The sequence below is a fragment of the Equus asinus genome, chromosome 3 (genome assembly GCF_041296235.1).
Source record: "Equus asinus isolate D_3611 breed Donkey chromosome 3, EquAss-T2T_v2, whole genome shotgun sequence".
NCBI classification, from domain to species: domain Eukaryota; kingdom Metazoa; phylum Chordata; class Mammalia; order Perissodactyla; family Equidae; genus Equus; species Equus asinus.
The window spans coordinates 128460840-128484293 of record NC_091792.1 but is presented as its reverse complement, the minus strand read 5'-3'; the positions used below and the strand labels follow the sequence as shown (position 1 = coordinate 128484293).

The following is a 23454-nucleotide window of genomic DNA, read 5'->3' as shown; positions in this document are numbered from 1 at the left end:
AGGCATTTTGTGGCCTCATGGGAGTCTGGGCCCGCAGAAGAGTGAGCACCAGCATTCCTTCTCCTCACCTTCCTGTTCTGAGCCATAGTGTCCAGTCACGTTACGAGGAGTCTAAACGATGGTGTAGAATACACAGATATCATTTACACCAATGACAATGAGATTAAGCCAAAAATTGACTGTTTTTGAATTGTACCTTTTCCACATTTGCATTCAAGCTGTGAGCTCAGTTTGTACTCCCAGCTCTAAGCAGCCTTACTCTAGCTCCAAGGGTGTCAGCTTCCGATGTGTGATCTATGATTGCATTGTGGTCTGACATACAGAACATTCACGTCTCAAAACCAAATTGGCTGCACAGAGTTAAGTATTCTATAAAATTGAGCCCTGGTTATTACTTTTAAAATCTGCAGTGGCAATATTTAACGTTCACTGAAAGGAGGATTATGTAAGATTGATAGGCAAAACAGTACGTTGATTTGGTTAGCAAAAACATTTTGATAGAACGGATTTATTCTTCATCAATGCAAAGCCATGTGCAATTTGCCTAAGATAGATCTCTGGGAACCCCTGAAAGGTGAAAGAAAAGAGCTATATTAAAGAGCTTTCAAATTTTGCCTGTCCCTGAATATGAACGCTCACCCAGAGGAAAAGTTAATGATTTTTTTAAAGGGGTGGGAGCACAGACTCCCTTGTCTCTCTCCAGATTTACCAAAAGCAGCCTCGTGGACTAAGAAGAGTAAAAGGAGCTTCTTTTCCAGAGGTCTTATCTAGGAGTATGCAGAGTGCCAGATTTCTTCTTGGAGTAGACACAATTTACGTGAAACCACATCAGGAACAAAATGAAAAGTTTTTATTGCGAGTTTATTTTTTAAATAGAAATTTATAAAATGTTTAGTTTACTCCTCAACTTATCTCCCTTTTTCAAAATCTTTAAGGGCAATTATTGGCCCAGGCTCTATTTATTTGTAATTGACACATTCTTAAAATACAACCCAATCAAAAAGAGATGTGCCCTTTAAGGAAAATGCAGGTCAGGGGCAGACCTACCACAGAGGCAAACAGAAATTTCCGCCTGCTGTCAAGCCAAGAATGTTTCCATAGATTTAGTTTCACCTTCATAGCCTTTTCTTCAGTTCCTCACTCCTCTCCCAACACTTTCCCCACCAAAAGAGCCTGTACACTGAGAGAACCATAGGCCATTTTATTCTTCCTTCCCTTACCTTAGACTTGACCCAGGAACAACTTCCAGGCTCCTCTTGAGGTAATTTAACCTTGGCCCTCAAAAATGCCAACTCACCATGAAGAGAGACTCCTGGACTCTGCAGCCACGGACCCTTGACCCATGGGCTTATTTGAGAAGCATAAATTTAGTGCAAGTCACAATAGTATTCTGGAATCTGCGCTTCTCCAGGCTCCCCCACCCCCTTCCTAGACACACATTTCTTCATTTTAGAGGCTGAGTCCAACCTCTGAATTAGGGAACATTTTCTGAATTGGTGACTCAGCCCATTTTCTGTCTAGTATTATCAATTCTCAACTTGCTTAGTTCCTTTATTTGAAATGGCATAAAGATATTGCTCATAGTTTCGTTATTTCTATTTTGGCCAGTTTGCTGGTATTTCTTTAAAAAAAAAAAAAACTCCAGGAAAAAATAGTACTTCCTGGTATGTGAGAGGGCAAACAAGAGTTTCTCTTTTTATTTTGCCAACCAGCTTTTGGCCACTTTTGGGCTGAGGTAGTTAGAACTTCCTGGCGGAAACAGAGATAGGAACGCAGGACGGAAGAGGCAGTTCTGAAGACCTTGCCCCCGTCCTCTTCATGCCTATTGAGTGAGATAACCAATTCCCAAATCCTGGAGAAGGCTGCCATTTTCTTCCTGGGGTCCCAGAAGAAGTCCTAGCTATATGGCCACCCATTGGTGGCTTAAACCAAAATCCTGCCTTTTAGAAATTATAGATGGCAAAGTCAAAGGAAAGGACCTTTTTTCTCTCCAACAATCTGCCAACTACTTAGTAGATTACAAGAGAGCTGCAGCTCGGAGAGCTTTATGTCTGCTAAGATCTTCACAAAGACTGTAAATTGCCTTAAAAGAGGAACTGACTGATTGAATATATTTAAAGGTAAGATTCTTTTTTTGAAACTCTGAGAGGAGGAATGAGATGAATTTCCATCTCTTTCAGGAAAGCCTACCTAAGTGAATTTTGATCTGTGAAGTTTAAAAAACATGGGTTAGACTTTTCTACCTAACTCTGCAAATTCCTAGATCTTTCTTAAACTACATTATTAAATAGTATAAAATAAGTGAAAAAATTGTGGTCCTTCCTCCCTTTTGAGCACTACAGTTTATCTTTTTGGAAGGCACGGCTGCTACCATCAACGCTATGCACTGAGTATGTTGAGGCAGCTCCATACAATGGTGTGTCATATCCATGCTAACAGAAGCCTCAGATAAAAGTCCTTCCATATAGTCAGCTTATTAGAGTACTTGAGGAAGGCAGATTTCAATTACAGTCTTCAGTTTTAGTCTCTTAGCTCAGACTTAAATTGTCCAACATCTAGAGAGAGGGAAGAGGCGCCCACACATCCGTGCAAATTCATTTTGATTGGATTGAAATGAAGGTGGGTAGCCATTGCTTTGGGGCTGTCTTCCCCTTCCAGAGAGCTGCCTGCTAAGGAACCCACTGGCACCCAACGATGCTACTGCTGTTCATTGTCTGGCCATGGGGATAACTATTTTGGACGTCACTGAGGATGTCTGGAATTAGTTGGTGTCTAAGTGCATGGCTTTTCTTTTTCTTTGTGTTAAGCTGGCTTCAAAAATGGACTATCACAGTCTTCTGCTCTTAGAGGTTAGCAGTGAACTTTAAAGGGCCCTCCATTTCTTGATTTTTGGACTATAGCACCCACTTGATCCCAGAGCTCATCATTTCATTGAGAGAAAAAAAGGGAGGATTTTGCTTTGATTTTTATTTATGTTTTCATCTTGCCACTTCAGCTTTTACTGTAACAAAGGTCTCTGTAAACATCATAGAAAAGGCCCTATGGTCTTGCCCAATATTTAATAAGTTCCTATAGAATATATCAATTATATGTACAGTCTAAGGGTTTAAAAATTGTTTTCCCTATCCTTTTTCTTTTAAAAGAGTAAATTCAGAGGTATCCTGACAAAAATAAAGTAAAATGATTGTAAGAATATTAGGATACAAAGTATATACTGATATATATATATATATATATATAATTCCTTACTCTTACTATAAAATACCTTTTGTTGATTCCAAGATACTGTCAATGCACTATCAATTCACAGACAGTTTTACGGGAAGTAGAAATAACCACATCAAATATATGCATCCCTAATACATAGCTGTTGGCTACATCCAAAATTCAGAAAATACACTGTGAAAAGGTGGGTGTCTTAAACTTCAGGCTGTATGATATTTTTTCGAAAATGGAGGAATTGCCTCAGTTAATGTAGAAAGCATTTAAGCCAGTCCTTTCCACAAAGGAGCATTTACTGTAATAAAATTTCACTTCACGGAGCACCTCCCTCCCTCCCCACAAATCCACCCCAAGTTATGCCTTTTCATTTTCCTATTTTCTAATACGTTTACAAATGAAAGGAGCCCAGAGCTTCAAATACCTTTTTCTAGCTCTTCTTTAAACATATTCTGGCACCTACCTATAAAATTATATTGACCTGATGCAGTACCACTGAAGACAAAGATGGTCGCATTTTGGCTTTTGCGGGAAAAGAAGAGGTGGGGGTGCTAGCATGCCCGCCGCGCCTGAGGGATGGGGCAGACTGGGAATCATGCTGCTGTCTGAAGCTGCTGAGAAGGGCCGTTTTCCAAACGCAGTAGCGCCCCCACGCGGCAGAACGCCCCAGAAGGCGCAGAGGCAAGACAGGTGCTGATCCCGGGCCATTTATGTCTCTGCTCTTTCCACACTCAGGAGCACGAGTATGTTTGACATGCGGTGTGAGGAGGAGGCCGCGGTGCAGCCGCACAGCAGGGCCCGCCAGGAGCAGCTGCAGCTGATAAATAACCAGCTGCGGGAAGAGGACGACAAATGGCAAGATGTGAGTGCTGGGCAAGGCTGCGGGCAGCGGGGAGGCTGCCCAGCACAATGGGTTAGAGGCCGTTTGGAGCAGAAAATCAGGTGGGGTGGGTAGACTTGGAGGAGAAAGCTATGCAGGTGAAGGGAGCCCTTAGAGGATTTCAAACAGTGACTCAGTAAATGTGGGAAATTAAAGGAGGTTTAATAGCAACATGAAGGGTGAGGAGTGAATGATGCAGACATGTAATTGGCAAGTACCCTTGCTAGAAGGCTGGCCACAAAGGAGAGGGGAGTGGGAGAGAGACAGCTGGCATGGGTTGTAGAATTGAAGATGCACTGTCTTTTGAGATTATATGTTTGAAATTGATAATGATGATGACAATGATAATTGCCAACATTGAAAGTGTACCAATCCCAGAAACTATTCTAAGTGCTTTGCATGGAATTCATTTAATACTCTTAGTAACTCAGTGAACTAGCAACTGTTATCATCCTCAGTTCCACAGATGAGTCCCAGAACAGCTAAGTAACTTAGCCGAAGCCACACAGCCAGTGAGTGAGAGAGCCAGGATTAGAACTAGGGAAGGAAAGCTCAGGGCCTGAGGAGGGCCTTAAGATTGTTTGTGTGCTGAAAGCAGAGAGCCAGGGCAGGAGAAGAGCTTGAAGATGGGGAGGAGAGGGGGAGAGTGCATCATTGCATTAAATTCTCACAAGGCGCTCTGAGATAGTTGTCACAAACTTGACTCTCCCATTAGGCAAAAAAGTTAACTTCTCCAAGGTTGAGAAAATGTGGTAATAACTATGTCTACAACATATTGAGCACCTATGTGTGCCTGGCACCTTGTATGCACTATCCCATTCAATCCTCACAACAGGCTTGTAAGAGTCGTTATTATCGTCCTTATTTTAGAGATGAGGAAACTGAGGTACAGAAAGGCTAAGAAACGTGCCTGAGATTCCAAAGTGTGGTAGAGATGGAGCTAGGATTATTTGCCGTAGCTGCCATCCTGCCCATCTGACCTGAATTGTAACTCTTTGTCTTTGTGCTGTAACTGCCTGTAGGATTTGTGGGGAGGCTGTTTTAAGGATCAAATGAATTCATCCATATGGAATCGTCGGTTCTGTATGACCCCAAAGCCAATTTTTTTCTGCCTTTACTTCCTTCTCTGAGGAAATCGTGTAGGTCTGTGGTTAATTCCTACCATTCTGTTGTCAGCAGGTTCCTTCACAATGCAGAGGTCATAAATAGCGAGACATGAAGTTTCTTACAATACCCTGTGAGGCAATACTTTAAAATTTGTAACCTGGAATATGATTGCAAATTTCACATTGCCATGTTTAAGTAAATGTGCTGCCCTTCTGTGGATAATGTAGATATATCTGAAGGTTTCCCGCCTTGTGAGGCATTCCTGTTCCAGCCAGGCGTGCATCGGATTGTGTGGGAATGCCCTCGCCTATGCCTGGCTTCTAGGCAGTGCTAACTAAACTCTGAGGAGTAGACATAGAGTTACGTGCAAACCTGAATAAGCATGTTCTATCTCCCTTTCCCACCCCCACAGGACCTGGCTCGTTGGAAGAGCCGTAGAAGAAGTGCTTCTCAGGACTTAATCAAGAAAGAGGAAGAAAGGAAAAAAATGGAGAAATTACTGGCTGGCGAGGATGGGACAAGGGAACGAAGGAAAAGCATCAAAACCTACAGAGAAATTGTTCAAGAAAAGTGGGTTCTTTCTGTTGTTGTTTAACGTATGATATTATCTAGATGTGCTTTTTCTAACAGTTGTTGGCTATTACAAAGGCTCTGACACCAATATTATACACTCCCCGTGCTGTCCCTTCAGCTCTATCTGGGTTCCTACCCAGGTCTCCTTTGCAGTTTTTGTGACTGTTGGCTTTGTTCTTGCTTCCCCCCATGCCCATCCTGTAGAGAGCGGAGAGAGAGGGAGTTGCATGAGGCGTATAAGAACGCACGGTCCCAGGAGGAGGCTGAGGGGATCCTTCAGCAGTACATCGAGAGGTTCACCATCAGTGAGGCTGTTCTTGAACGCTTGGAGATGCCAAAAATTCTGGAAAGAAGCCATTCAACAGAGCCAAACTTATCCTCCTTCGTGGATGACCCCAACCCCATGAAATACCTGCGGCAACAGTCACTGCCTCCACCTAAATTCACTGCCACTGTGGAAACCACCATCACTCGTCCCAGCGTTCTGGATACCAGCATGTCAGCAGGCAGTGGGTCTCCAAGCAAAACTGTAACTCCCAAAGCAGTGCCTATGCTGACGCCCAAGCCTTACTCCCAGCCCAAAAACTCTCAAGAGGTTCTGAAGACCTTTAAGGTACGCTGAGTTCCTTAAGAGTAGAACCAAAATTGAACTCCAGGTAGTCAATGGAAAGAAGCAGCTTGACTCAAGAAAATGCAATTATTTCTGTCAAATGAAAGCAAAATGTGTTAACATTTACAATTGAGAAGTTTGTGTGTCTCAGGACACTTGGTTTGCAAATGGTTAAAGGGTCATGTTCCCCTCAATTCCTGTTGTTAATTCTGATGGACTCCAATGAGATTGATAGTCGAGTCACCTCCATGAGCAAAGTCTATTTTCTAGTTTGACATGATGGCATGGTCTCTCTATTGTAGTCGTAACAAACCCTAATTTAGTAATACCCTATGTATCTACAGCTATCTGGAGGTATTGCCAACTCCTCAAAACAAAATTTTAATTGTCTTTGGTTTAAATAGAAGTATACACAGCTGTCTCTCTTTTAGGAAGAAAAGGACATTATATCCAAAAAGATGCTACAATTGATGAAAAAATAATGCAAGGAACACATGGAAACATGAGAGGGACTTGGTCCTCAGATGAAACAGATTTTTAAAATATTTTTAAGTGGAAAAAAACCAGATTTTTTTCTTTTTTACCAATGAATGTGTAAAATAATGTTCCAGAACCAAAGAACCTATAACAACCAAACATCTTTTCACTTTCTCAAATTCTAGTATTTTCCCTCATGTTGTGAGGAAGCTCTTTATCCCTTGTCTTAAGCTCTATTGACTTACAAAGAAAAATCAGTTCTCGTTGTCCCTGCACACCACATGGGTTCCTAATGGAAGACAGAGGTGGAATTCCTCACTGGGAGACAGGGACATGAGACTGAAAAGAAAGTTTGCTTAATTAAACTAACTGAGCAATGTGATGTATCTTCCTGTTGAATTTCAGAGGGAACCAAACCACACTTTCTGACTTTTGCTTAAATAACTCTGAATATAGCTTAAAAATCTGTGCCTTAGGCTTTGGTAGAACAAAAGGAAAATGTCCTGGCTGTCTCATCTGGGTTCAATTTGAGATGTTTGCCCTTGAAAGGCGGGGGCTGTGTCTTAGTTGTTCACAGCTTCCTCCTGAGAGCCTGACATGGGTGCCCAGGACATGGTAAGCGCTCAGCAAGTGTTTACTGAATAAATACATGAATTTTCCCTGAGAAGATGAGCTACTCATCATGCAGGCTCACCCACACACAGATACGCATGTGCCCAAGCAAGCTCAGTAACCCACCTAAGTACCACGGCAGCCCTCCTTCACCTGGAACCCACTGCAATGAACTGTCTGTGACAGTCCATCAAGGAAGGTTTGATGTTGAGGTGGCCGAGAGCGGGGGTAGGGAAATACATTTCTTTAGCTTGGTATCCAAGGCATCTGATCAGATAATCCAGATGTCCACTTCCCCTCCTTTATATAAATAGTGCCATGGGATCATTTAAACAGAAGAAGTAGGATAGAAAACTTCATAGCAAGACTTTGCCCCTGAGAAAACGAGTCCCTTACCATTGTGGCAAGATGGTGTAGAGGCCTCAGGAAGAGCATTCATGGAGGGGTGGATTGAGGAACCTCAGTAGACGTCCTTTTAGAGCTGGGGCTCACTCCTGACCACAATGAGCCCTTGACTCATCACAGGCCTTGATGGCTATCAGCCCTATTCACAGCTGCACCACTGAGTGGGTGGACCCACTTGTGCTCGAAGATAATATGTAAATGGGACAGTTGTTACCAGATAAATGCTAGGACAGAAGATAAGGGTGTGTGTGTGTGTGTGTGTATGTGTGTTTTTGTCGGGAGGTGGGTAGGGCACGGAGGCAGGGCATAGACTCAGTTTCCCATTGCAGCAGAATTAAGAGTAAAAAAAAAGATCAAGTGAAATAGTTTAAGGAGGTGTTTTTCAAACTGAGAGTTGCCAACCGTTGCTAGCTTATAAAAGCAATTTAGTGGTTTGGAATCAGCATTTTTTTTAAAAAAAAATGAAGTAGAATAGACTATAGTAACAAAAAACAGACTGGTGCATCACAGATAATAAAGCAAGATATTATTTTGTGAAACTCCTGTTTCAGTTATATTTATGTGTGTGCTCAGTTGTGATTTGTTTCTTTCTTATGGATCACAGACAACAGAGTGTGCAAGCCGCTGGCTTAAGGCAAATAAACTATAACTAATATCTGGCCTTCCGTTATTCCTTTTGGAAGATTTTAGAAGGCCTAGAAACAGTAACAGCTAATATTTATGTACTTAAAATGTGCCAGGTACTGTTCTAAACTGTACATCTATTAATCCATAAAGTGGCTGTAATAGCACTCTCAGGGAGAGACCATTGTTATAAATTTTGCAGATGAGGAAACAGGTTGAAGATTACGTGGCTATTAAGTGGTAGAGCCAGGACTCAGTCTTAGGCCGTCCAACTGCTGGGCTTCCTCTCATAAGCATTCTCCACTTTGCCTCGAACTTCAAGACAGAGGTGCTAGATGCCTTTCAATAAGCCAGACCGCCCACTCTCTCTGCTTCTCCTTTCTTGCTTCACTGGTTTCCCTAGATATGGGTGCAAAACAAAAAATATTTTAATGTGCATTGGCCTTTTTTGTTGAAAACACTTGGATTGTAAAGTTAACTAGAAAGAGGGATTTACTATAACATAGCATGGCATCAGGTTTCCTGCCCTCCATGATAGCATCAAAAGAAGTACCCATTGCCGCCTACCACCACAGGATAACCTGTGAAATATTCCCCATCCGAGGGGGGTTCCACCTAATTTATATATTAACCAGAAAAAAATCCTGAAGATTGTGGAATAGCAATCAGAACTTAAATGAAAAATTACTGGAACCCAAACATGTGGCATGTATTTATACATAAGATTCCCTGATTGGCCAGACTTTAAAATAGAAGCACACCCTAAGTAAGACGAACATGAAATGTAATCTTAAGTGAAGTGGCTTTAGATGAGAAGGCCAATGACCTTTCAAAGAGGCCCTGAAAGGTGGCATTTATAGGAGCCCTAATTTCTAAAACCAATTGAAGTGTATGAGAGACCTTATTCTTTGTTGGACTCTGATTATTAAATGCTAATGTTTTAAGGTGATTCTGAATGTGTTATTTTCTTATAGTCTTTCATTGGGGAATAGCATGTGTTTTGTTCTTTCTGGTTTTTATAGGTAGATGGGAAATTCAACATGAATGGAGAAATGGTTCATGGCGATGAGGAGGAGAAGGAAAGAGAGTGTCCCACAGTGGAGCTGGCCCCCTCGTTAACCAAATCCCAGATGTTTGAAGGTGTGGCCAAAGTGCATGGGTCCCCCGTGGAGCTGAAACAAGACAGCAATAGCATCGAGATCAACATAAAGAAGCCAAATTCTGTTCCCCAAGAACTGATGGTAAGAACCAAACTTTTTTTCCTCTTTGGGATAATTCCATTGTGAAAGAATCTGTTTTAAAACGTAAGTAGGTCTTGGTGGCAATCGTTTCTTTTTATGTGGGTGTGTCAGCTTGCAAGGGCTGCCACAACAAAGTACCACAAACTGAGTGGCTTAAACAGAAATTAATTGTCCTGCAGCCCTGCTGTCTAGAAGTCCAAAATCAAGGTGTGTGCAGGGTTGGTTCCTTCTGTTGGCTCTGAGCCTTCCATGCCTCTCTGCCAACTTCCGGTGGTTGCTAGCAATCTTTGGGGTTCCTTAGCTTGTAGCTGAATCACCCTGATCTCTGCCTTCACTTTACCTGGTGCTGTCCCTGGGTGCTTGTCTGTATCAAAATCTCTCCTTTTTATAAGGACACCAGTCATACAGATTAGGGGTCCGCTCCACTCCAGGATGACCTCATCTTAACTCATTAGCTCTGCAACAATCCTATTTCCAAATAAGGTCACATTCTGAGTTACTGGGAGTTACCACTTCAACATATGAATTTGGGGTAGAGGGACACAATTCAACCCTCACAGTGGGTGTAATAAAAGGAACAATATAAATTATAAATAAGAAAAACTTTTCTTGTCTTCACATTATTGATGTCTAGTGTTATAGAAAAATAAACCTCTAAAATAGCTTTTTTTCTGTTTGTTCAGGACTCATCAGACTTTTTGATACAATTTGAAAATAACTGATGCTCTTAGAACCTGACTTTCTGTCCTTGACCATATGTAGGAAAGGGTATCTTTCTTACTAGTTAAAAAAACCAAAAACGTTTAGAATCAAACTGATTTTTAATTAGCTTAGCCCTCTTAAATTCAGAGTAATTGGAAACACTATTGAATGGCCAAGCTGAAAAATGTAGGATAATTCAAGAACAGCAAAAAAAGGAACACTCAAAATAATAACATTATATTTGCCACCCTGGAGGGGCATCAGGATCCAGATGACGCTTTCTTAGGTCTCACACCAGAAAGCCTCATGCTGGTTTTGCTGATCAAACCCAAACTTTCACTATCACAGGTGCAGCCCAGTTTTTGAGTTGCAAGCTGGACTCTGTTCAACCTCATTTGTCCTCACCAGAGGCTGATTTCTGCCATTTTAATTTATAGTGTTTGGGTTGGAATTTTAAAGGATGGAGAGAACTGTCAAGATTTTACCCTGAATCCCTAGAGAGGTTTGAAAGACTTGTCTCCCAGCTCCAGGGCTGTTAGATGACGCAGCTAGCGAAACCCACCCAGTGGGCTAGATATTCTTGTTCTTATCTCTGGGATTTGTCTTTTGAAGAATAAAATGTTTTCTCAGAGGAGTTGAGAGGACATAATTCTTCCCCACAGTGCTCAAGCCCTATGAAAGAGATTCAAATTGGAATAGACCAGAATAACTTCCTCGCCATGGTAACATGTTTGCTGGTCTCCAGGAGCAAAGATCCAGGCAAATGCTGTGTCTGTCAGCCTGGAATTTAACTTCACTTTTTATTTGTATAAATATTACAGTTTCTGCAGAGTTCTTACAGATTCTCGTGAGGTGGAATGTTGAGGTCTGTGTGCGAACTTTACTGGTAGAGTCAATATTAACTTATGCTCTTAAATTTAAATTAGAAGTTACCCAAATTAATTAGACATTACAGTAGTGGAATTGCTTTTCTGGGACAGTTAGTAATTCTGTTCTTATTTCCCTTTTGCCACACTAATGATGAACATTTTCTATAAGTTCCCTTCATAAATAACCTTTCCATTCCTCAGTTTGGTTACTCTGTCTATCAGGTCACAGGCCCTTTGCACATACTGTTGAGCACGGTTCTTTCTCACTGTACTGTGGAAAAGCAACAGTGTGGGTGCCATGCTTGTCCCACGACACTGGCCACATAACAGAGGTGCACAGGGCTAACTCAGTCCTAGTGGATTCATTATAAGAACAAATCCTGAGGGCTCTGCTATCAGGCACACATCTGTTCTCTACCTCTCACCAGTTCTGCCCTCTGACCATCTTGTTGTTAGAATTTGTGGGAAATCCTGCCTTTGGCTGAATAGATTTTATTCCTGACAGAAGTTAAAGGAATAAATGAAGAGACCAGATGGTATAAGGCCTAAACCTCCTAAACCAACTATTTAATCGCTCGTATTCTAAGCTTTTAGCCCTTTGGAGGAAAAAGCTTTACCCATCCTGCATGGAGACCTATTGCGTTAAGTACAGAACTCCTAAAACAGAAGAAAAGGGGTTTTTGCTTGTTTTTTAGAGCAGTGAAACCTCCCTTAAAAATATACTCATTCTTGGGGCTGGCCCAGTGGCATAGTGGTTAAGTTTGTGCACTCTGCTTTGGTGGCCCAGGGTTCACAGGTTTGGATCCCAGGTGCAGACCTATGCACCATTCATCAAGCCATGCTGTGGTGTCATCCCCTATACAAAATAGAGGAAGATTGGCACTGATGTTAGCTCAGGGCTAATCTTCCTCAGCAAAAAGAGGATGATTGGCAATGGATGTTAGCTCAGGGCCAATCTTCCTCACCAAAAAAAATATATATATGTGTATATTTTTCCAGGCCTTTTCCACCTAACAGTAGTTGTACTGCTAAACTCCCTAAAGGCAAAGAGAAGATAGATTGAAAGATTGCACATTGATTACATATCCCCAAAAGTATCTTGTTTTAAGAGAAGCAAAATTAGATGATCTGAAAGAAATCACATTATTTCAGAAGTTTATACAGTGTAACAAGGAAACCCCCAAACAAAAGGTGGCCTTGTGGACTTTCTTCTCAGAAACCAGCCTGATCCCGGGCATCCTCAAGATGCAGATCCAAACTCGTGGAAAAGCCTGGGACCCTCTTCCTCTGTGTCTCTCTTCCTCGGAAACGCTGCCTAGTTTGGAATAATTTCTAGTTTAGTAAACCCTAGTGGTTCGAATAGATCATAACCTTTATTTACCCTGTCTCTAGGACTTTAGGCTCTTGAATTAATTATGGCAGGGGCTATTACATGATTTTCTGGGTAGATAACTACCTGTGTGTGTCTCTTAGACCATAAGCCAAGTTGTTAGCTGTTCTGCACAAAATTTTGGCTCATTTACTAAAACACTCTTCATACTCGCTTACAACTTATGACACCAAAAGTTTTCCATTCAGAATGTTACCCCAAGAGTCATTTTAAAAGGATCTCTTCTCCAATAAACCTGCTCCTCGTTTTACTTCCTTCTCCACATTCCAAGAAAAGCATTTCTTGACTGTGTGCCAGCCAGTTTATTCCTATTGAAACGGTGGAATTAATTGGTCATGACAAAATACGGCGACCAGCTTAAAACGGGGCTGTGCTTCAGAGCCTCCCAGGGCCTGAGACTGGCCGCGACCTGATTTGCTGTTTCTAATTCATTTGCCCCATTCTGTGGGGTGGTCAAAGGAATAGTGTTCTTCTTGTTAAATAGTGTCTTTCTTCTAAAAACTGCATTCCCAACAGATACACTCTTTACAGAGGAGTAGCCTCACCCACCACTAAAATGTCACAGCTCCTGCAGGGCGAGCTGGAACTGTTCAAGGGCACAGCAGCAGTGGGCAGGAGCACTTAGACTATGAGGAAGGGCAGCATGGAAGAGTGGCTGCAAGACTCCAGGGGCAACGGGGCGAGGTTAGAGGGGCAGCCTCTTGGCCCGGCACCACCACTTTTGTGTGACATTATGTCGTCTCTTTAGTTTCCTTCTACCTCACCTTTCTCATTTGAAACTCTTGGGACTGTGGACTTTAGAAATAGATCCTAAATTAGATTAGACTTGTTTTTTTTTTATTACTCTGGCTGTATCTACTAATACCAGCAAACTCCAAATCATCCTCGGTTGAATCATCTCTAAGGTAATGAGATTGTGATGGTAATTACCTGGCCTAGGGTTGCCTGTTAACTGATAAGCATGAATTGAGGACCTACTCTGTGCCCAGTTTTTGAAATAGAAGAAGAAACTCGTAAACTTGCTTGGAAAGCAATTTTCATAAAGCAACTAGAAAAGTGTATAAAACGATATTTAATTAAGTGCTACATATTAGGGTCAGAAGACCAGAGGGGTATAAGATTGCAAAGAATAGGTAAGATCATTATAGGTTGGGGTTTTGTGTGGGATGTGGATTTTGAAACTTGACGGTAAATTTGGGATTTGCATTGGAATGCAAAAAGGAAGGAGGCTATTCCACATGTTGCAAATAGCAGAAGCAAAGAAAGGCATGGACAAGGTTGTGGAGCCCACAGGAGGATCCCAAGAGGTGAAGAGGGTGACTAGATGCTGTACACTCTGAGCAGAGGCCCCTTCCAGTTATCCCTGAGATATTTCCCAGTGGAAACCAGTACTTCTTTTTGCATTTGAAAATGCTGGCTCTGTAAGAAAATCATGTTGTAGCACAAATACAGGCTCCTAGAATGTAGGACTGGAAAAAAATTTGGGAGGTCTTCTAGTCTGAGGACTAATTTATCCTATTTATTGCCCTGCAGAAAGATGTTTTATGTCTCCCTCAAAACTATTCTAATGTTTTCTAGTATTTTCCACTGTCAGCTATATTTGTATTTGAATTTTTCTTTCCACGATAGTACCAAAAATGACCGTTTCCTAAATCACCTAAAGTACTCCATGCACTAGGTCAAAGATCAAACCCCACCTGAGCAAGTTAAACTGTCTGAGCCTCAATTTATATTTAAAATAAGGAGAATAATAGTATATGCATCTGATGGTTATTGTGAGAATTCGTTTATATGGAGCATTTACCATGATGTCAAAGCGACTGATAGACAGAGGTGCCCTTAAATTATTTTTAATATTATCATACAGCAAATAGGAGAAAGAAAGTCACAGTATATTTTTCAGAAGCCAGAAAAGGTGATAAGGGTAAAGTTTTTTGGGTTAAAGTAAGATCGTCAAAATTACCATCTTGCACAGATGTGAATTTCAAATAAATGAAATGAATTTCTTGCTGTCTTCCAACTCAGCTTGTCAGTCGTTCCAGTTGTAATTCTCTAAGAAGCATGCAGATGTGAATAGCTTTTTCCAGAAGACGATTGCCCTTGCAGATGCTCACATGATTATTTCTGCAGCTCATTTCGCTTCTCCTATTATTCACTCTTTCCCAATTCTGGCTTTCCTCTGCCGCCTAGACCCCCAGACTCCCACCCATTGACTCTGTCACTCCTTTCCATGACTGTGGATCAGCTCCCTCTTGCCAGCTCATCCTGAATGCTGTCATGCACACCCTCCCTGCTGGCCAGCACCTCCCCACCAGGTTTGTGGCAATTCTCCCTCGTTGACCAAGGGCCAAACTCAGCTATTAGGTGTCTAAACTACTTCATCTGCTTTTCTCAAACTAAGTAACAAAGTAGGTCAGTTTTTTTCACCTTCATAAAGCTCTAGGCCTTCCCCTTGAAAATTCAGTCCTTTACTAATGTTTTCTTGATCCGGGAAAACAGACAATCAGATCTTTCTTGAAACATTTTATTTTGCAGTGAGAGCAGGGTGAAGGCATTTGAGTAGGTGCTATTTTCCTTACAACTGAGACCAACTGCAAATTCCTTGTAGATGTCAAATGTCAACAGACATTTCTTTAGAAACTGTTTTTCCCCATCTAGAAGTAGTTGTGAGAGTGTTAGATTTTAATGCTCTTTAAAAGTCATTAAAGATATTTAGGTAGAGAGCATTTACAGATTTCAAGAAAGTACACATCACGGACTGTAAAAGGTCAAACCGAGCCCATCTTGCCTGGATTAGAGCCTCACGTTGTTGGTTTGAAAAGTTTAAGGCAAAAAGAAAAAGTTTAAGGAAGGGAGAGGCTGATTCTCCATGTAGATCCTGTTTCGTCCAGTGGAAATAGATATTTGGAGACATAAAAGTGAAAGGAGAAACACGTGCATGGCCTATGTGGCACCTGGGTCATGGCGCCAAGACATAAATAGTCTGATTTTCTGGGCTCATAGGCAAATAAGTTACTCGAGACTGGAGCAGGGAATCACTCAGAGTCACAGAATAGTAGCTCAGGAAAGGACCCTGGACATCACTTCTTCCTACCTGTGGAGGTTGAATGATCAGTCCAAGTTCTTATAGCTTCTCTGTCCTAGAAACAGAACCACCCAAGCCCTAGATCTCAGGATACTCCTTGCTGTGCTGCTTCCTATTTCCAGTTCATTCTCCAATGTCACTCTCTGGGCCAGTCCACCAATGAGATTCCTGTTAAAATGAACAGCCAGATGCCAGGTAGATTTTATGGCGAGACTGTGTCCCTCTCAAGCCAGGAAACTGCCACCTCCCACCCGTGGCCTCAGGGCTGAGTCTGGCACCAGAGCCGGTTTGGATGGTGTTCTCAGTCGAGGGGAAGCCAACTCCTGGCTTAGGTCTCTGGAACTGTTCTGTGGTCTCATTCACTCATGTCCAGGGATCTGTTTTTATTTACTTGTTTTCATCCTTGAGACAGTGTTACCGACTGGAGAAGGGAAGAGCTCTCCTCTGTTTGGCTGTAACCAAAGGAAAGTATGGGTCAGAAAGTGCAAGGCATGTTTGTTTCAGGCAAACCTTTGAGTTTATCAGGATTGGTTAAAACTGCCAATTTTGAACTCATTTCCTTCCAAGTAGTGATGTGAGTACAAAAGTAACAAGCCTTCAGGGTGGAGTATCCAGACACAAGTTAATTACAGTGGCTTTGGAGATTTCCCTTGATTACATATAGTCTATATATATATTGCAGAATATAGAAAACTATAAAGAAAATATAAACTACGTCTTACTCCAGCCACTCAGAGCTTAAACTAAGATTTTTTTCAAATGTGTATCCTTTTCCTCTTTTTCTCAGTGCATATAAAATATTTTTCAAATGGGCTCATGTTATTCAAATTGTGTTGTAGCTTGCTTTTTCTCTTAATTTATCCTGAATATTTTGCTAGTAATAGCCTGATTTTGATGACTACTATGCATTTAAACTAAGCTTGACAGTATAAATTTCATAAGTAATGCGTGTAACCTTTGCTTACCTAACATGGATTGCCTATCTGCTGTATGCCAGATACTCTGCTGGGCCCCTACCCCTCAGAACCTGGACTGGATTGAAAGCCCCAAGATGGGTGATGGCTGGGGGCAGTTTGGGAAGCCACCCTGCGAAGCAGAGACTTAGCTAAATTGCCTCCTGTCTTGAGAGATTCCAGAGAGTTCTCATCTTTTGAAGAATACATGGATAAGAAGTAGAATGGAAAGAAGGAGATAGAAAGGGTGAGAAGGAAAGTGAATGGAAAAGACAGTTTGAATCGTTTCAGCAGTGAACTTGGCATTCTCAGGTTTCTTCTCTTCTTATCAATCAAAACCTTTAAATACTTGGGGACAACTTGGAGGTGGCTGTGACTCCAAGCCCAGATGATGGAGCACGGAGGTTTCCAGCACAGGGCAAGTTTCCCCCTCTCCTTCCTACTCTCAGTGTCACCCTGGGTAAGTCACTTAGCTTCCTGGGCCTCAGATTCCTCTGTATAAAGAGAATCAATTCAGTACATACATTATGAGCTTGTTTGGGGATTAAGTGAGGTTATCCATGTCAAATGCCCTAACAGTGCTGACACATGGTAAATGTGATATATATTAATTGTGGCTACAGTAACAACAGTGTGTAACCTTCCAAGTGTCATTTTAAGGGAATATAAATTGGGTCACCTGGGAGCTCAGTATTTGAGTGTTAAGCCTTATGGAAATACATTCAGAAATGTGAGAATTCTAAAAAGTGGAAGTTCTCCATTAGTCATGTGTTAGTAAAATATTACTGGAATGCGGTGTGCTCGAAAATCATCCTTAGTAAAGTAGTGCTGGAGGATTTTGTCTCCTTTGCATTAGAAATTGGGTCTAAAGGACTTCATGAACTATCTTATTTCATTGATTCCGAGTGGCACACTTTCCACATCTAAACGTCTCTGAATAAGGATATGTCTTATAATCAATAGTGTGTCACATTTACAGACAGTGCAGTTTTTTTCTAAGTAGTACCTAAAATAATACAGGTAGCAACCGGGGTTTAATAAAATACGTCCGTTTCTTTGTTCATTTTTGGGCTGCGGAGGCTTTGGCCCAGTTTTTGTAGTTATTTAATTTTTTTTCTAGGAATTGGAGACACTGGTGTTCTCAAGAGCATCACTCATCAATATTTGACTGCAAATTTGTTTCCCAACCTCAGATAGATTTCTGTAATCTAATTCATTTGGGGAGAAACCTAAAATCAGTATTTCTGACAGTATTATATATATAAGCATCATAAAACAGAAAATGCTGTCATATGTTAATATTTTTATGTGTGAGGGGAGCACTTTGAATTATAAAATCCAACTTATTCTATTGTAATGCTAGATTGGTTGATCTTCAAATGCTACTGTCATATCAGTTGTTCATATAACAATGTAAATACACATACAACATATATATATGTATAACTTTATGTTAAAAGAGACTTCAGTTTATTTAACTATTTCCATTCATTAAGTCTCTTAAAAGGATTCAACTAAAGCTTGTTGATATATTAAAAAGGTACAAAATCCATTAAATAATATAAATGTGATGCTTATTTCCTGCCTAGGGTTTTAAAAGTACATTTTAATTTAATAGTATGTTCTTCCAGAATTGATACATGATTATCCATCATTAGAAAATGCCCACCTAATTATGAGGATTTCAGAACTACCCCATCTTCCAAAAGAAAAAGCACTTTTTTTTGCTGAGGAAGATTTGCCCTCAGCTAACATCTGTTGCCAGTCTTCTTTTTTTCGCTTGAGGAAGATTCAACCTGACCTAAGGGCTGTGCCAGTCTTCCTCTGTTTTGTATGTAGGTTACTGCCACAGCGTGGCCACCGATGAGTGGTGTAGGTCTGTGCCCAGGAACCAAATGGGCCACCATAGTGGAGCTCACCGAACTTAACCACTAGGCCACAGGGCCAGCCCCAGAAAAAGCACATTTTTGCCACTAGATACTATTGTAAAATCCTTTAGAAGCTTGAAAGTCTTGTTGCTTAAAGTTTGTGGGGTTTTTAATCTTAGAAAATTTGCAAATGAGTTTCATTTATTTCTTTTTTTTACAGTGACTTTTTTTCCAATTTTTTTATTATGGTAAAATACACATAAAATTTACTACCTTTTTTTTTCTGCTTTTTTCTCCCCAAATCCCCCCAGTACATAGTTGTATATTTTAGTTGTGGGTCCTTCTGGTTGTGGCATGTGGGATGCTGCCTCATCATGACCTGATGAGCAGTGCCATGTCCATGCCCAGGATCCGAACTGGTGAAACCCTGGGCCGCCAAAGCGGAGCGTGCAAATTTAACCACTTGGCCATGGGGCCGGCCCCCTAAAACTTACTATCTTAACCATTTTTAAGTGTACAGTGGCATTAAGTACATTCATGTTGTTGTGCAACCATCATCACCATCCATCTCCAGACCTCTTTTCATCTTGCAAAACTGAAACTCTGTACCCTACCTGTTAAACAGGAACTCCCATGACTCTCTCCTCCCAGGCTTTACCAACCGCCCTTCTACTGATTGTTTTTTTCTCCCCTTTCCCCCTGTGCCCAGCCTCTGCTAGCTACCATTCTACTCTCTGTTACTATGAGTTCAGCATTTTTTTCTTTTTTTTTCAGATTCCACATATAACTGAGACTGTGCAATATTTGTCTTTCTGTATCCAGCTTGTTTCACTTACTATAATGTTCTCAGGTTCATCCATATTGTCACAAATGGCAGGATTTTCTTTTTTTTAAGATTTTATTTTTTTTCCTTTTTCTCCCCAAGGCCCCCCAGTACATAGTTGTATATTCTTCGTTGTGGGTCCCTCTAGTTGTGGCATGTGGGATGCCGCCTCAGCGTGGTTTGATGAGCAGTGTCATGTCCGCGCCCAGGATTCGAACCAACAAAACACTGGGCCACCTGCAGCGCAGTGCCCAAACTTAACCACTCGGCCACGGGGCCAGCCCCAGGATTTCCTTCTTTTTAAGGCTCACTAATATTCCACTGTGTGTGAGTGTGTGTGTGTACATAAATATATATATATATAAACATTTGTATATATACAATTGTATATTTCTATATAATATTAATATTTATGTATAATATATAGATATTTTATATATATATACACACACATCACATTTTCTTTATCCATTCATCCATTGACACTTAGGTTGTTTCCACATCTTGACTATTGTGAATAATGCTACAGTGAACATGGGCATGCAGGTACCTCTTCGAGATACTATTTCATTTCCTTTGGATATATACCCAGAAGTAGACTTGCTGGATCATATGGTAGTTCTATTTTCAATTTTTTGAGGAACCTCCATACTGTTTTCCATAATCGCTGTACCAATTTACATTCCCACCAACAGTGTACAAGAGTTCCCTTTTCTCCACATCCTGGACAATGCTTGTTTTCTTTTGACTTTTTGGTAATAGCCATTCTAACAGGTATGAGGTGATATCTCATTGTGGTTTTGATTTCCCTGATGATTAGTAATGTTGAGCATCTTTTCATATACCTGTTGGCCATTTATATATCTTCTTTGTAATAATGTTTATTCAGGTCCTTTGCCCATTTTTTAATTGGGTTATTTGGGTTTTTTGGTTATTGAGTTGTAAGAGTTCCTTATATATTTTGGATATTAACCTCTTATCTGATCAGATATAGGATTTGCAAATATTTTCTCCCATTCCATAGATGGTCTTTTCATTATGTTAATTATTTTCTTTGCTGTACAGAAACGTTTTGGTTTGATATAGTCCCACCTTTTTATTTTTGCTTTCATTGCCTGTGATTTTGGTGTCAAATCCAAAAAAATCATTTCCAAGACCAATGCCAAGGAGCTTTCCTCCTGCTTTCTTCTAGGAGTTTTGTGGTTTCAGGTATTTAAGTCTTTAATCCATTTAGTTATTGATTTTTGTGTATGATGTAAGATAAGAATCCAATTTCATTTTTTTGCATGTGGATATCCACTTTTCCCCAACACCGTTTATTGAAGAGACTATCCTTTACCCATTTTATTTATTTATTTATTTTTTGAGGAGGATCAGCCCTGAGCTAACATCTGCTGCCAATCCTCTTTTTGCTGAGGAAGACTGGCCCTGAGCTAACATCCGTACCCATCTTCCTCCACTTTATAAATGGGATGCCTGCCACAGCATGGCTTGCCAAGCGGTGCCATGTCCACACCTGGCATTTGGACCAGCAAACCCCAGGCCGCTGAAGCGGAATGTGTGCACTTAACCACTGCGCCACCTGGCCGGCCCTTCCTTTACCCATTTTATATTCTTGGAGGCTTTGTCAAAAATTACTTGACTGGAAAAGTGTACATTGATTTCCGGGCTGTCTGTTCTGTTCCATTGATCTATGTGTCTATTTTTATTCCAGTATGTTACTGTTTTGATTGCTATGGCTTGGCAATATATTTGAAATGAGGAAATGTGATGCCTCTGGCTTTGTTCTTCTTGTTCAAGATCCCTGTAGCTATTTGGGTCTTTGGTTGTTCCATAGAAATTTTAGTGTTGTTTTTTCTATTTCTGTGAAAAATACTATTAGAATTTTGATAGGGATTGCATAGAATCTGTAGATCGCTTTGGGTAGTGTGAACATTTTAACAGTATTGATTTTTCTAATCCATGAAGATAAGCTATCATTCTATTTATTTGTGTCTTCTTCAATTTCTTTCATCAATGTTTTATAGTTTTCAGTGTACAGATCTTTCACCTCCTTGGCTAAATTTATTCCTAAGTGTTTTATTCTTTTGATGCTGTTGTAAATGGGAATGTTTTCTTAATTTCTTTTTCAAATAGTTGTATATTGATTTTGTATCCTGCAACTTTGCTGAATTTATTTATTAGTTTCAACAGTTTTTTGATGGAGTCTTTAGGGTTTTCTGTGCATAAGATCATGTCATCTGCAAACAGAAACAGTTTTACTTCTTCCTTTCCAATTTGGATGCCTTTTATCTTTTTTGTGCCTAATTGCTCTAGCTAGGACTTCTGGTATTATGTTGAATAGAAGTGATGAGAGTGGGCATCTTTGTCTCATTCCTGATCTTAAAGGAAAAACTTTCAGCTTTTCTCCATTAAGTATGATATTAGTTGTGAGCTTGTCAAATGTGGCATTTATTATGTTTAGGTACATTCTTCTATACCTAATTTGTTGAGAATTTTATCATGAAAGGATGTGTTTTCTGCATCTATTGTGATGATAATATGATTTTTATCCTTCGTTTTACTAATATGGTGTATCACATTTGTTGATTTGCATATTTTGAACCATTCTTTCGTCCTTGCGTAGTTTGTCTTTAAAAACTTCAATGACAGTTTCCACCAATACATTAACTTTAAAGGGCTTTCATTTTGGTTACTTGAAGGGCAAATTTTGATTTATGCATAAAATATATATCCTTATGAGAGACCCATAAAGCCACAGCTTTTAGAGAACTCATGGGGATATTTTATAAAGTATTTAATAATGCCTTTTCTGCAACCAATTTTAGTCATTATCTTAAAACCTTTTTAAATTTATGAAATATTTCATACACACTTTAAAAATTCAACTTTAGCTCTTTATAATAAGACATTATTACTAAAAAACATGATAGTCGTTAACTTATTCTCTTTGGTTGCTGAGGTATATTCTAACCAGTAATCAAGTCAACCTTTCATTTACTTTTATCAAGCAACTACTATAGTATCAGTGGGAGAATTTGCTATTCACTGTGGAGTCAGTTGGCTCCCAATAAAGGAAATGTAAAATTACATTGATTTTGTTTTCTCATTACAGAAGTAATACATGGTCATTGTAGAACATTTTGGAATATGGAAATATATTTAAAAAGAAGAAAAATTCATTCAAAATTTAAGCACATTAAAAATGATTACTTATTAACATTTTAGGGTATTTCCTTATCTCTTTTTTTATACATTTTTATGTATGTATTAGCAGGTATATTTGTGCATATGTAGAGCATATATAAAATATTATATTGTAGGCATCATACTTTATATACAGTTTATACTTTTTTTTTTTTTAAAGATTTTATTTTTTCCTTTTTCTCCCCAAAGCCCCCCGGTACATAGTTGTGTATTCTTCGCTGTGGGTCCTTCTAGTTGTGGCATGTGGGACGCTGCCTCAGCGTGGTTTGATGAGCAGTGCCATGTCCGCGCCCAGGATTTGAACCAACGAAACACTGGGCCGCCTGCAGCGGAGCGCGCGAACTTAACCACTCAGCCACGGGGCCAGCCCCTACAGTTTATACTTTTTAACTTAACTTTAGGTAATAAGCATTTTCACATATCATTAACTGTTGTCCAACACACGTTTTCATAACTGCATAATAGTTCCTTTTATGGGAATATGGTAATTCATTCAGCCATTACCCAATTGTTGGACATTTAGGTTACTCCAAATTCGTTAAATGTTAAAAATGTTAAAAATTCCATCAGGCATAAAACTGGCACAATTGAGGTATTGCTGAAGGACAGGAATACAAGCATAAAAGTGATAAACTGAGGTACTACCAAGAGAGATGATCACAGTGACGTGCCAAGTAGATTAGACAGCAAGATCCAGATCAGAGACACCCCTTGGTGGAAGAGCAAAGGAGTAAAGGCTAAACTCAGGCCCTAGTTGTAGAAACAGAAAGGAAGAGATGGATATAAAAACTATCACATTAGAACCTTGG

The 23454-nt window shown here is 40.2% G+C and overlaps 1 protein-coding gene across 21 annotated transcripts in view; it reads left to right on the top strand.

The window, feature by feature from the left end:
* LIMCH1 (LIM and calponin homology domains 1) overlaps window positions 1-23454 on the top strand; it is a 312143-nt gene that overhangs the window by 253107 nt on the left and 35582 nt on the right. For all 21 annotated transcript variants that reach the window (XM_044767755.2, XM_044767751.2, XM_044767754.2 and 18 more), the window contains 4 exons: window positions 3955-4081; window positions 5619-5776; window positions 5984-6392; window positions 9530-9748. In XM_044767755.2, coding sequence (XP_044623690.1) covers window positions 3955-4081; window positions 5619-5776; window positions 5984-6392; window positions 9530-9748 — 913 coding nt within the window. The remainder of the gene's footprint in view (window positions 1-3954; window positions 4082-5618; window positions 5777-5983; window positions 6393-9529; window positions 9749-23454) is intronic.